Genomic DNA, 13,067 nt, shown 5'->3' with positions numbered 1-13,067 from the left:
TCATATCTCCCAAAACACAGCATTAATGTATAGATAAGAAGTAAACAAAAAATGATAGATAAGAAGTAAACAAAAAATGATATATTATTTGTATGATTAAAAATGTATATATTTTTTACAATTACTCTTTCAATGACCATAAGTGTAAACATTAAACGAGGACCATTTGAGGGTTAAACAACTTTTCAAATCAAATTAACAGCCAGTGGTTTCATATAATTATACGCTTGATATTACTTCATATAAAAACCTTTAATAATGAAAACTTAATGTTTTATTAAAAAGAACATTTAATAATGCCATAATTGCTCTTGATTGAACCTAACTTCTAATGAACCCAAAATATTTATTTAAAACCCAAATTAAAATGTAGAAACACTGTCAAAGATTTGTCAGAGGGTGGAGCTGTACAGTATATTAAATCTGCTGTTGCATTTAGTCTCAAACCACATTGCACCTGAAACACCCAACATAACGTACATACCCATCAAACTGGTTAAACAGCCTAGAATAACAAATTAAACTGTCAAGCAAGTAAGATTAAAAGCAGACTACATTGACTAGACAAGCATTTTAAGTAGCTTTACATTGCGAAGTGGTAAACGTCCATTTACTGGAAGAATACATAAAAGAAATGTCCAATCATACTCTTGACATTATTTTTATTTTACATCAGACATCACAATATGTCAGCATAAAACCAAAACTTACAACAAAGGAGAGCAAGAGTCAGCAACTCTTACAACTTCGTAACTGGTTTTCTGCTTCACTGAAGGCTCAGATTGGTTAAACTCGGTGTTGTCAGGACTGCATAACAATAGTAACCGGGGTAACAGAGTGAGGATGATTAGGTGTGACAGTAAGAGGGTCAGAGTTTTCCCATTGGTCGATACAAGCGGGACGTATGAATGAGCCCGAGGGAGGGTCCGAATGACACTGTAACACAGGCAAGGTAAACCACAGGGGGGAAAATATAAAAAAATCAAACACCCAGAAAGCAAAGAAACCTAACACTCTTTTTCTGAAGAAAAAAAAAAAAGAAATTGAGTTTTTCAAAAGAGTTTTTCACACATGCATCATCCCATACTCCTCAAACACACAATTATTTGTCAGAAAACACAGGAGGAATATGACAGACCACATGTGATGTTGTCAGTCAAACCTTGAACCCAAAGTGTGTGTCATTTCAGGTATGCCTTTGGAATGCTGGAGATCAACCCAAGCAAGTCGTTCAAGTTAGTTAATCATCCTATACAATTCTCCAGCGGACGCTGACGTGGTTTTGTTCTCCACTCCCCTAACACACACATACTCATCCACTTGGTTTTTCTTCACACCACATCTACTTTTGGCTGTTCAGCTTTTGACTCCTTAGCTTTTGGTTCCTCCGGTTTCGGTTCCTCAGCTTTAGCTTCCTCAGCCTTGGGTTTTTCCGCTTGCATTTCCTTGGGCTTGGGCTTTGCCTCTGGCTGTTGTGGCTCTTCGGTTATTTTACACAGTTTCCTTGGATAAGGAAAGGAGTATCATTAAGCAATGTTAATGCTTAGAAGAAATACACTATCTATTCCTATTTAAATTTTAAAAATTAGAGTTTTAATTTTATATTTTAAAAGTTTCAATTCATAAATGTGACCCTGGACCACAAAACCAGTCTTAAGTCGCTGGGGTATATTTGTAGCAATAGCCAAAAATACATTGTATGGGTCAAAATTATTGTATAATATTATAATAATATTAATATCAATATTAATTAATATTGATTAGTAATATGCATTGCTAAGAACTTCATTTGGATAACTTTAAAGGCGATTTTCTCAATATTTAGATTTTTTTGCACCCTCAGATTTTCAAATAGTTGTATCTCGGCCAAATATTGTCTGATCCCAACAAACCATACATCAATGGAAAGCTTATTTATTCAGCTTCGACAAATTTACCTTTATGACTGGTTTTGTGGTCCAGGGTCACACATTAACCCAAATCCTCATTTAAAAGCTTCAGGTTATATAACATGTACAGAGCTTTAACCCATGACCCTTCAGCCTTACACAGAATGACCAATCAACAGATTCTGCACCCATTTAAACACAGCTAACTTTATCTGACAGTTTCATGAGATTGGAGATCCATAGAAAATAGTTTTATTATAATAATGTACTCACTTTCCCTCCTCAGACGTCTTGTCGATGTACTTGCAAAGTGTGCTCAACTGCTCCATTTGTTTTTTTAGAGATTCAGCTTCTATTCCCCACTGTGACTTCTCCTTCACAAACTTAACTGTGAACAGAAAAGGGTATTATATATATATATATATATATATATGTATGTAGGCTATTGTCAGCAACTTGCACCCCAGTTGTGCAATTCCAGTACTTAACAATGACTTACAACATGCATCATTAGCTATATTTATCCAGGCATGACTGACTGGCTTTGGGAGGGGCAGTATATTTTCATGGGCTTTAGCCTACTATAACTGACAAATCTAGCTAATCTGAGTTACAAAGAGATACAATCTGTAACTGTTTCTACCTCCATATTATTCTTTGTCAATATGGTCTTTAAAAATGTCCAAACTGTCGTCTTGTTAAAAGTGGAAATAAAGAGATGGAAACTCACTCTGGATATGTTTCTTTTCTGACTCTGCAGCAGCAATTTCATCTGTTAATCGTTTCTGAAGAAGAAAAGACCGGTTATAATAAATCACATGTGTCATATAGGCCTACATGGATTTGAAGGCATACTGTCAGTTACAATAGCTGGACCAGTATGGTGTTACAATGAAGCAATTAAGATGTATATTAATACTTGACAGCACATAAAAACAAAACATTAAACATCCCACATTCTACAACTCACCTTGTCTCCTTTACATGCAGCAATGTCACCTATTTTCTTCTCTACAAAGGTCTTGGCTATGGACAGGTCTTTGGTTAGACTGCCCACCTCTTTTTTTATTTTTTCCAGCAGTGTGTTGGACTGGATCAGCTGATCTTGGTATTCTCCCAGAACATCTCTGGTCACTCTTAACTTAATATCTAGAAATGAAGCCTGTTTACTCAGTTGCGTCTCCTGCTTTCGTCTGGTATGGATGTAGCCAGCGATACCCAGACTACACACCAAGACAAAACCCAACAGCAGTGCAGGAAACTTCATGATGGAGGGCTCGAGAGGAAGCTGGACCGGATTCACAACCTGTCTTTCGCGTGCAGGTGTACCGATAATCAGAGTTACCTGTCGCTGAAACTAGCCCCTCCCACAAGACTGTAGCATTATGTTGAAGACTGAAGAGCAAAGGCTGTGTATTCTCCGTGATCTTAACACAGATCTTAAAATATTTTGTCACTCAAGTCCACGTTAATTTCTTAATGCAACTAGAAAGTAGGTTAACAGAGTGATCCTCAGTTAGCTTCCTTCCTGGTTTTGATGTTTTTAACGATCGGTAGATTCCTGCTCACCTGAGCGGTGTTTGAAAGGAGTGGACTCGAGACGTCGCTACAGGTAACACAGCCCATCTATAGAAAACCACGCCCACCCCGCAAACTCATTGGCGTACACTTGCAGTGACGTCAACCTATTAAGACGTACGACGTGCGTCCGACTCATTTCTCCGAATTGGTTCTTTCAAACTGTTCTTTAAAAAATTTTTTAAAATACTGTTAAAATGATCCAGCAATTATTTTACATTATTAGCCTACTACAGAAGCTATATGTAGGCAGCCACTTTACTGTTTATTACGTTTTTCTCGATTATATTTGTATTAATGCTGTAGCCTAATGATGTAATGTCATGTCGCTCAGTTAAGCTTTGATATCAGCGCGTAAATAATGTATAGGCTATTACGTCATTTACAACCTATAGGCCTATATAATTTACATCTCGTAGTTGAAAAGGTTAACACTACAGGTGAAAAGAATAAAAAATTAACTAGCCTAATGAATATCACCATACGTTCTCCAGATATCGCCATGCTTTTATCACAGGCTACATTAAGTATCGTTTGTATTAGGCTACAAGTTTTTTTTTTCTGAAATGTTATAATTCGCAAAAGAAACTGGATCTAAAATATGAACTAATTTGCATACATTTCCAGAACAGATATTTGAACATTGGCTAAAGCCAGGTTCGAAACTATAATTTTGCTTATATAGGCCCTATTAGTATAGCTACAGAGTTAAAGGGGATTTTAGATATATTTTTAATCACTTTTTTTAAGCTTAAAACTGGTGTTTGTTGTATGTAAGTGCTATCAGGGTGGAGTTCTCATCTGTCATCTAAAAGTTTTATGCCAACCGCCATAAAAATCAAGAAGAATTGCTGTAATTTCATTTATTAACCGACAGAAACGATTCTCCGTTCAGTGAGTCGGTCCACGTCCAGTGAGTTGACGTCGCTTATGACACAATGTCAGACATCGAAGAAATTCCATGTAGCCACGCTTGAAACTTGTCACTTGAATTGAAATCTAAGTACAATGATGGACAAAATCATTTTGACATCTGTCGAGCCAAGCCTTCACAGTAGAGTAACGAAACCTCAAAGCATTAGGTGAGCACCTGTTAAACGTGGCTGGGGGGGAAAAAACAGGGGTTTCGATGCTCAGACGACATGCACTTTAATGGCATGTTGGTTAGTTCATGCAAATAAGATTATATCCCGGTCCATCCTGTTTAACCACGTTGTAATGATTGACGAATTTTGATGAGTTTTATAATGCCACACCTGTAAACCTTCAGTCCCCTAGTTGAGTTGTTTGTGTAAGAGATAAAGAAGTACTGCTTGTTATATTCTTTAATTGGAAGAGAAACAAAATATGTTGATGTGTTTTCTGCTATATTGTTTTAGCTGCTTTGACAAAACAAAGGTGGGTGGAGTGAGTGGAAAGTTGATCAGAGATCACAGCAACAGTATCAAGGAAGTTGAGGTTTCACTCTCTCTCTTTCTCTCTCTCTCTCACACACACTGGTTTGCTTAACCCAGACATCCAGTTGTACAGGTAAGGCATGGTTTACCTGTCGCTGTCTTAAAGCAATAGCTCTTCAGGAAGACAGGACAAGGAGACAAGTTGGATTCAGTCAACAGCATAGACGCTGCTGCCATGAGAACCAAGTAGCTAGCGAGAGAAAGAAAACAAAATCAACTTTTCCCCGAGGAACTCCATTAGTCTGCTCTACCCTTTTCTTCTTCCCTCAGGATGAGAGCCATATCGACAATGGTTTTTCTGGCCTTATGTGCTCTGCTGGTTATAATCTACCAGGCCGTACAGCAGGAGCTCAACATCCGCAACCTGAAAACACGCATGGCAGTTTCCGGTCAACAGTTGAAGTTGAAGGAGGATGGGATCTTGGCAGCCAAGACGAAAGTGGAAGAGATTAATAAAAATCTTAATCCTCTGATCGCACAGAGGGATCAGCTTAAAAAACAGAAGGACGACATTAAGAAAGGCAATGCCAATTCTGAAAAGGAACTAGGCACCTGCCAAGCTGAGAAGGTAGTGTAAATAATCTCGAAGAACTGTACAGTGATTCTCTTTCCATATTCTCTCATTTAAATCAAGAGTTGATGCATTTTGATTCAGTAATTTGAGATTGATCACAAACTCCATAGTTTGATCTAATTCGTTTGTGCTGAATTTCTCCCTTCACACGCAGCTCTTTTGTCTCTGATATGAGAGTAGGTGACACAAAATACGTTTAAGTTGATGTCCTGCAGCGTGACATGCTATATTCCACATTACATCATGCTATATTCCATTTCATTTTAGTATACACTTTTACACAAAAAGTTTGGAGTTGAAAATATTTTTTATGGGTTTCGAAAGAAGTCTCTTATGCTTACCAAGGCTGCACATATTTGATCAAGAATACAGTAAAATCTGTAATATTGTGAAATATTATTGCAATTTAAAAAAGCTTTTTTTCTATTTTAATATATTTTAAAATGTAATCATTTCTAGCATGGCAAAGCCAGTATTCCAGTCTTCAGTGTTGAAAATGCTGATTTGGTATACTCAAGAAACATTTCTTATTATTATCAATGTTGAAAACAGTTGTGCTGCATTTTTTTTTTAAATCAGGATTCTTTTCTTTCTTTCTTTGATGAATAGAACATTTTTTGAACTAGAAATCATTTGCAACATTATCAATGTCACTCTACTGTCATTTAATGCATCTTACGCTTAATTACTTGCCAAAAAAAACTAACTTTGAAAAGTACTGTACGTGTGGATTGTACATCATTTTAAATTAAATGTTGCATGTAGCATGTGCACTTTTACATAATTAATGTATGTAATGTAATGTATGTAATTTATTCAATTATTCATTCACCCAAAGGCATAAGCATTAAACAGTGTTTTAGGAACACAACTTTACGCCAAAGATTTACTTTATGGCAAAGTATGTTTATATTTGCACTCTATATGATCGATATAGTATATGATCTATATGATGACGATTTTTGGGTCAGGACAGCTGTTTTCAACATTGATAGTAATAAGAAATGTTACTTGAGCAGCAAATCGGCATATTAGAATGATTTCTGAAGGATCATGTGACACTGAAGACTGGAGAAATAGCTGCTGAAATCACAGGAATAAATAGCATTTAGAAAAACATTATTATGAATTGTAATAATATTTCATCTCTGAGTCTCATGATAGTTGAAACATGCAATCTGAGATCATGTTTCAGGATTCTTTGCAGTTTTGTATTACATTCCTGCAGTGGATATTTGACTGCTTTTATGCAAATCAAGTGTTGTGACAGGTCTATTACAGTGTTCTCTGTTAAACTGAGCCCTGTGTTCCAGTTTTATCTGCCCATGCTGTATAACCCTTAAGCATGCAAGTGCTCTCACACAGTCTTCTTCTGTCTCTTCCTCTCTCAGGGTAAATTAGAGAAGCAGAGCAACGGAGCAAAAGATTCACTCCAGAAACTAAAGGGTACATATGAGTTACTCTTGCTTCTAGGGTTTGATTGGAATGGAGATGTGTGGATATTAATGCTCATTGCCGTCATTTTTGTCTCACATGTTGTTCTGCAGAAGACCAAGAAGCTGAGAGGAAGAAAGCTGAGGAGGAGATTGAGGGTCTGAAACAGCGAGCTCTAGAGAGAGATTTAAGGATCTGCAAATATGTGGATATTACACTGGATGAGCCAAAGTAAGAGTGGTTGATTTGAATGTATATTCCTTTGAATATGATGGTAACCTAAATGAACCCTAATTGACACTTTTTACAAACTGCAATGACACATTTTCACAGTCATTAACATTTTTTAAAAGTAATGTCTACTTATAACACTATTCTTTTTTATTTTTTTTAATTACCCTCTAAGTACCTAAAATTTTAGAAATCTAAAGTTAAGAGTTAGGGCTGCTCTGTGCCTGCTCAAAATTCAGTGTAAAAGTGTAATACTGCATAAAATATGCCTGCTCAGACCCAATTCAGTCCTTAATACCATTGTAAATGCATTTATACCACCTTTGCTGTGTAAATTAGGCATGAGTGTTTTTAATGCCAAATTTACATTGAAAAAGGTGGCAGAGAAGGGCTCCTGAAGTGGCTTTTAGGTGTATTTACGCAGACTGTGTAATGTTGCTCAGAAGTGGCATTAATGCATTTTCACTGCAATTACTGCATAATTTGATACCAGGGGCTGAATTGGGTCTGAGCAGGCAGAATTTAGTCTGGCTTTTATGCGGTATTGTGCATTTATACGGAATTTGGTGCAAGCACAGAGCAACTTAAGCAACCTTAAAGGGGTCCTATTATGTTTTTCACTTTTTCAACTTTAGTTAGTCTGTAATGTTGCTGTTTGAGCATAAAAAAAGAAATGCAAAGTTACAAAGCTCAAAGTCCACTTCAAAAGGAGATATTTTATTTAACAGAAATCACTTTTCAAAAACTACAACGAACGACTCGTTTGGACTACAATGCATATTTTCCGGGATTTGTGATATCACAAAGATCGACGAATGGAACATTCGAGCCGTTCATGCCAGACTGGGGAGAGAGGTGTTGTAATAATGTAAAATATGTGAAAAATAATCTGTTTTTCAAAGAACCTAGTATGAGAGCCTGTTCTAGTACACCCCCAAAACAAAATCAAGACTTTGTAAAAGAGCATAATAAGACCCCTTTAAAACCATGGCTGAGGGTGTGGCGACAAATCTTTCTTTCTTTCTCTCTTCTGACAACAGTAATCAAGCTCTCAATATTTTTTTTTCTCCTTTGGAAAGTTTCATACACGTTATCGTGAATTTTTTTGGTTTTGTTTCCGTTCACCACTATAGAAGTTAGCTATGATGACTGCCGGTTATGAGAACCCCAGAAATGTGAAAAGGGTCTATAGCAGGGTTCCTCAAATCTTGCCCTGGAGGGCCAATGCGCTGCCAACCCTGATCAAACTCACCTACCTGTGATTTTCTAATGATCCTGAAGACATTGATTAGCATGCTCGGGTGTGTTTGATTAGGGTTAGAGATAAAATCTGCAGGAAAGTGGATCCCGTGGGCCAGATTTGAGGATCCCTGGTCTATAGTTATGCTGTTTTTAATGTCAAAGGTCACAAATCAGAATCTTTTCCACAAGTCTTTTTTTCTTGTCTGTTTACAGGAAGTTGTGTGCAGGTACAATTTGAAGGATCTTTGGGAATGAACTTGGAGTCCATTGGAGTGCTCAGGAAAAATGTTCGGAATGGAACTGTGTATAGCTTTTTTCTTCACACTGCTCTTTTGGCTTTGTTAAATATGTTATTTCATAAAATAAGGTATGTTTCCTAATAAACAGTGCACAAAATAAATATGTATTGAAGACAGATGTGAAAAAAGCCGCTTTGGTTTTTGTAAAATTTTTCGCATTTGCAAAACCCTTTTTTTTTTTTTTTTTTAAGGAAGTGCCTGCATGGTTATTCTGTGCACATTTCTTTTTTTTATTTAAATTCATTGTTCATTTTGTGCTTTCATTGTATGTGCTTATACAAATGTAAGGCATTGTCTGTTTGCTCATTTTTTTGTATTGCATCATTTCACTTGAGCAATTATCTACGGCTTTAACTTAAGATTCTTTGGAGAATTAGGTGTGTAGTGTTCTGTTCTGCACAAAATTGGTCAGACTGGATCCGTGAGGGTTGGAGGATGGGGTGTGTCTGTTCTGGTTTAAAAATAAAAGGTAGACTAGACGAGGAATGAAGTTTTATTGTCAGAATGTTAAAGGTCATGTACTGTTTGAACAACCATTAGTCTTTGTCATGTATTTGGAAGATTCAGTGTAATTATTAGCAGTTACTTGTATTGTGAGCTTTGTAGTAACACTAAATGGACTGTGTATTTGTCTAGGTGCAAAATGGTCACATTCTTCAGTTTTGTTAACCTGTTTATCCACATTCATGCCAATTCCTGTCAGTCTCTACGAAAGTCCTTTGAGTCACTCTTTAAGGTTTTTAAAATTCACCCTTTCATTTTATAATTGAAGAAGTTGCTTAATGCAGTTAAGGTTCTGCTGGGTGGGAGCCTGTGCATGTTTACGGTACAAATGATACTATCTTTCTTCATAGTTGCTAATTTAACTGTGTATTGTTAGAACAGGACACACAAGCTTGTTCTAATGTGAACAGTATTTACCCTCCCTTTTAAAAGAATACACGAAACAACAGACTTTCCAACAGCCACAACAGAAACCTGTAATTCCTGATTATTAAGAACAGAAACATCTACATGGCCATGCATTTTTTTTCAAATTCACCATGAATTAATTCCTGAAAAAATAAAAATAATAAAAATAAAGAAATATATAAACAAACATAATTTGGTGCAATTGATGTTCATATGTCTTTTTAATGATTGTTATTTGTGTTTGCTCAGGATTTAGCCTTTTATTAAAATCTAGTCTTTTCTATGATTTTGCTTTTTTTCCCCCCAGTTAGTTTTTTCACTGTATACGTGATGCAGTGAGTAAAATGAATGATTAATATATGAAAATAAATGATGTGATGAGTTTTATAATGATAGTAATTTTCTTTCATATACCCCTGCATTCAAAAGCTTGGGGTTAGTAAGATTTTTTTTCTTCTAGAAATTAATATTCATCCAAGTTTGCATTAAATTGATCAAAAGTGACATTTACACATGTTTTTTATTTTAAATAAATATTTGCATTTTATATTTATCAAGGAATCCTGAAATAAAAAAAATGGATCCCACTTTCTACACAAATAGCACTACTGTCTTCAATGTTATTATAATAAAAAAAATTAAATAAGAAACAAAAAGGAGCTTGATACAAGATTTCCAGTGATCACAGGAATTGATTCATATAATTTATGAACAAATTAAAAAAAAAACTATTGTGACTGCCCCTGCATTTAAAGAAAACGTAATTGTAGAAAAAATTATTTTGTACAGTCACATGCATATTATAAAGCAGTGAATGTGAAGGCTCAGCATTGGAATGTGTTTTAATGGTTTATGTTCTTTGTTGATAAATGGCCAGGCCAGTCTTGCTGAGCTCTCTGATGTGCAGCTGTCTCTCCTGCTCCAGCATCCTGCGTAACGCTTCTCTCCGGACCTGTAACAACACCACACAGGATATAGAAAACCATTTCCTGCTGCCAACACTATCAACAACATTTACAAGTCAAAGCAAAATTTGAATCTTCTTTTAAAGCAAATACCACACAAAAAGCTGAGACAACTAGAATGTTGGGAAAACAAGTCCCATAACAAATATTTAAAAATACAATACATAATTACAATAATAAAACATTTAAACTAATTTTATATGCTATTATTAAGTATTATTATATAATAATTGCCATTGACTAAACTGTATGTTTAGTTTTGTTTTAAAGGTTTAAAGGTAAATGCTCTTTTTTATTTGAACAATAGTTAACATTTATAGTTAACTAGCATTTATATATTTACAGTTCAAATGCCAATTTGTCATACACTATATGGACAAAAGTATTGGGACACCCCCTTCTAATGAATAGGTTTGACTACTTTAGTAATGATTCAGTCAGTGTGGAAGAACTTGACTGGTCTGCACAAAGCCACTGCAGAAACCCAGCTGAACACCTCTGGTGTGACTTTAAATGCAGGTCTTGAGCCAAAAACACATCACCAAACACCAATGACTTGTACATATGGGTACAGTCACTTTAGACACATACAAAAAAGTTGCAGCAGAGATGGAAATACAATTTTTAAATGCATAAAATATTGTTTCCATCTTTGTTGCCACAGTTTTGGAAGTGCCTTTTTCTGTTCTAAAGAAGGGGGTGTCCCAATACTTTTGTCCATATAGTTCATTTGAAATGCATAAACCTTAAAAACGGACATCAACAGTTCAACAAGCACTAAAATTTGGCACAATCACCCTGTTAGTTATTTGTTCCAGCTCTCTCTTTTAGTTATTTTGTTAGTTTGCGGTCATAGAAGCTAGATTGCTACAATAAGGATGAGCCCTCAAGATAGCTCTGTTTGTTATGGAATCACTTTTCCACGACATTCTAATTTATTGAGATGCACCTGTATTTCAGGGCTCTATCAGAACTAACTTCCTTCTGGCATTCAAATAATCATCCTCTCCAAGCGTAATTAGTAATTTGACACCTGCTGTTTGTCTTATGCGACGGTTTGTTTATCTGTGACAGGTTTGTGTCTGCAGCCTACAGCAGGTTTTATGTCTTTCTCTATAGCTGGACTAAATAAACCTGCTCACTGAAAATTATTATGAGAAAATAGCAAAATTGGTTTTCAAAAGAAGACACCTTTGAATTTCGACGATCCAACAGAACAGCTGTATTTTCCGTTTCAATTTGCTTTTACGCTCGTGTTCTTACACTACCCCCTACTGATGATATACTGCTATTGCAACTAAAGAAACAACGTCATTAATTAACCTATATCATAAAGTTAAGAGTCATTATTTTTTACACTTATTTGCTTCATACATTCCAAATGAAGATTTCGATATTTTCAGATAAACAGTAGATATTTTCAGGAAAGTCCCATTGAGTTGTATTGTCTGCACTGACCATAGTGAGAGAGGTGTTCCACAACTCCATCTCTCTCTGTTGGATCCTCTCTCTGCGTTTCAGGGCTTTTTCATAATAATTAAGGCCAAGGCACTCAAATTCAGCCTTCAATATCACACTCTTGACTCTGGAGCAAGAACATAGTGTCAGTGCAGGACATATTCACTGCTGCAACTCTAAGGCAAAGGGTTTAAATGATCCGTAACCTAGATCATTTTATGTCATAATGTTTCTTTGTTTTAAATGTGATTAAATTTTGTGATGAAGATTAAGATTAAGCACACCTGTCCAGCTCAGCAGTTCTGTCAGCGATCTCTTCATTTTTCTATTAGAAAAAGAAAGCTGTTAAAAATAAGAATATACACATGTAATTGTACAAGGGTTTAAACCTGAGAGTCTGTGTAGGAACTCCAGGGGAAGATAATGTAAATCATATACAACTTACATTTTCATAACATGTAATTATGTTACATACCGTTCAAAAGTTTGCTCACCGGACTGCATTCAATTGATAAAAAGTAATGTTGCAAAATATAATTACAATTTAAAACAACGTTTTTCTATTTTAATATATTTTAAAATGTGATGTATTCATGTGATGGCACAGCTGAATTTTCCATTCTTCAGTGTCACTTCAGAAATAATACAAAATTATTTATTATTATTATTATTATTTTACTACTACTACTACTAAGCATTGGTACTATACAGTTATAATAGATGCACATGAACAGCATTTCTGTACCCGCATTCTGTCCCTCTCTCTCTGCACAAACTTGTTTGTTGAACGCCGCGCCTCTCGCCCAAACATGATTGTGCATCACAGGCAGATAAATAACTACTAAGCGTAAAATTACAAAAAGTAAATTCCAGCAGTGGGTGAGCTGAAATTACTGGAACCACAAAGTTGCCGTGGCAACAGACACACAGGATGTTGTAACAGTTCATCCCACCAATCAGACGTAGGAATCTGCGTCACGTGGTTAGAATGACACGCGTTTCCACTCCGCGTGCAAGAACTGGCCAAT

The 13,067-nt window shown here is 35.8% G+C and overlaps 1 protein-coding gene across 1 annotated transcript; it reads right to left on the bottom strand.

Annotated features, from left to right (window-relative positions):
- Positions 1-306: 306 nt before the first annotated feature.
- On the bottom strand, positions 307-3,504 carry LOC107748729 (protein TonB-like). Its single transcript, XM_016563679.1, has 4 exons — positions 2,860-3,504; positions 2,620-2,674; positions 2,163-2,277; positions 307-1,503 (listed from the first exon to the last, which is right to left on the bottom strand). The coding sequence occupies exons 1-4, from the start codon at positions 3,154-3,156 to the stop codon at positions 1,332-1,334; spliced, it is 639 nt and encodes a 212-aa protein (XP_016419165.1). The 5' UTR covers positions 3,157-3,504; the 3' UTR covers positions 307-1,331.
- Positions 3,505-13,067: the final 9,563 nt, after the last annotated feature.

This window comes from Sinocyclocheilus rhinocerous, unplaced genomic scaffold (genome assembly GCF_001515625.1).
Source record: "Sinocyclocheilus rhinocerous isolate Xijiao unplaced genomic scaffold, SAMN03320098_v1.1 scaffold491, whole genome shotgun sequence".
NCBI classification, from domain to species: domain Eukaryota; kingdom Metazoa; phylum Chordata; class Actinopteri; order Cypriniformes; family Cyprinidae; genus Sinocyclocheilus; species Sinocyclocheilus rhinocerous.
Note: the sequence above shows the minus strand (reverse complement) of the source record. Positions and strands in the feature narration are given on the sequence as shown.

Bases quoted from the DNA above. Each gene is read 5' to 3' on its own strand.
- LOC107748729 (XM_016563679.1), bottom strand. From the start codon at position 3,156: ATGAAGTTTCCTGCACTGCTGTTGGGTTTTGTCTTGGTGTGTAGTCTG. The intron at 2,675-2,859 runs GTGAGTTGTAGA...TTTCTTCTTCAG, and splicing joins CTGCATGTAAAGGAGACAAG to AAACGATTAACAGATGAAAT. The intron at 2,278-2,619 runs GTGAGTTTCCAT...TTCTGTTCACAG, and splicing joins AGAAAAGAAACATATCCAGA to TTAAGTTTGTGAAGGAGAAG.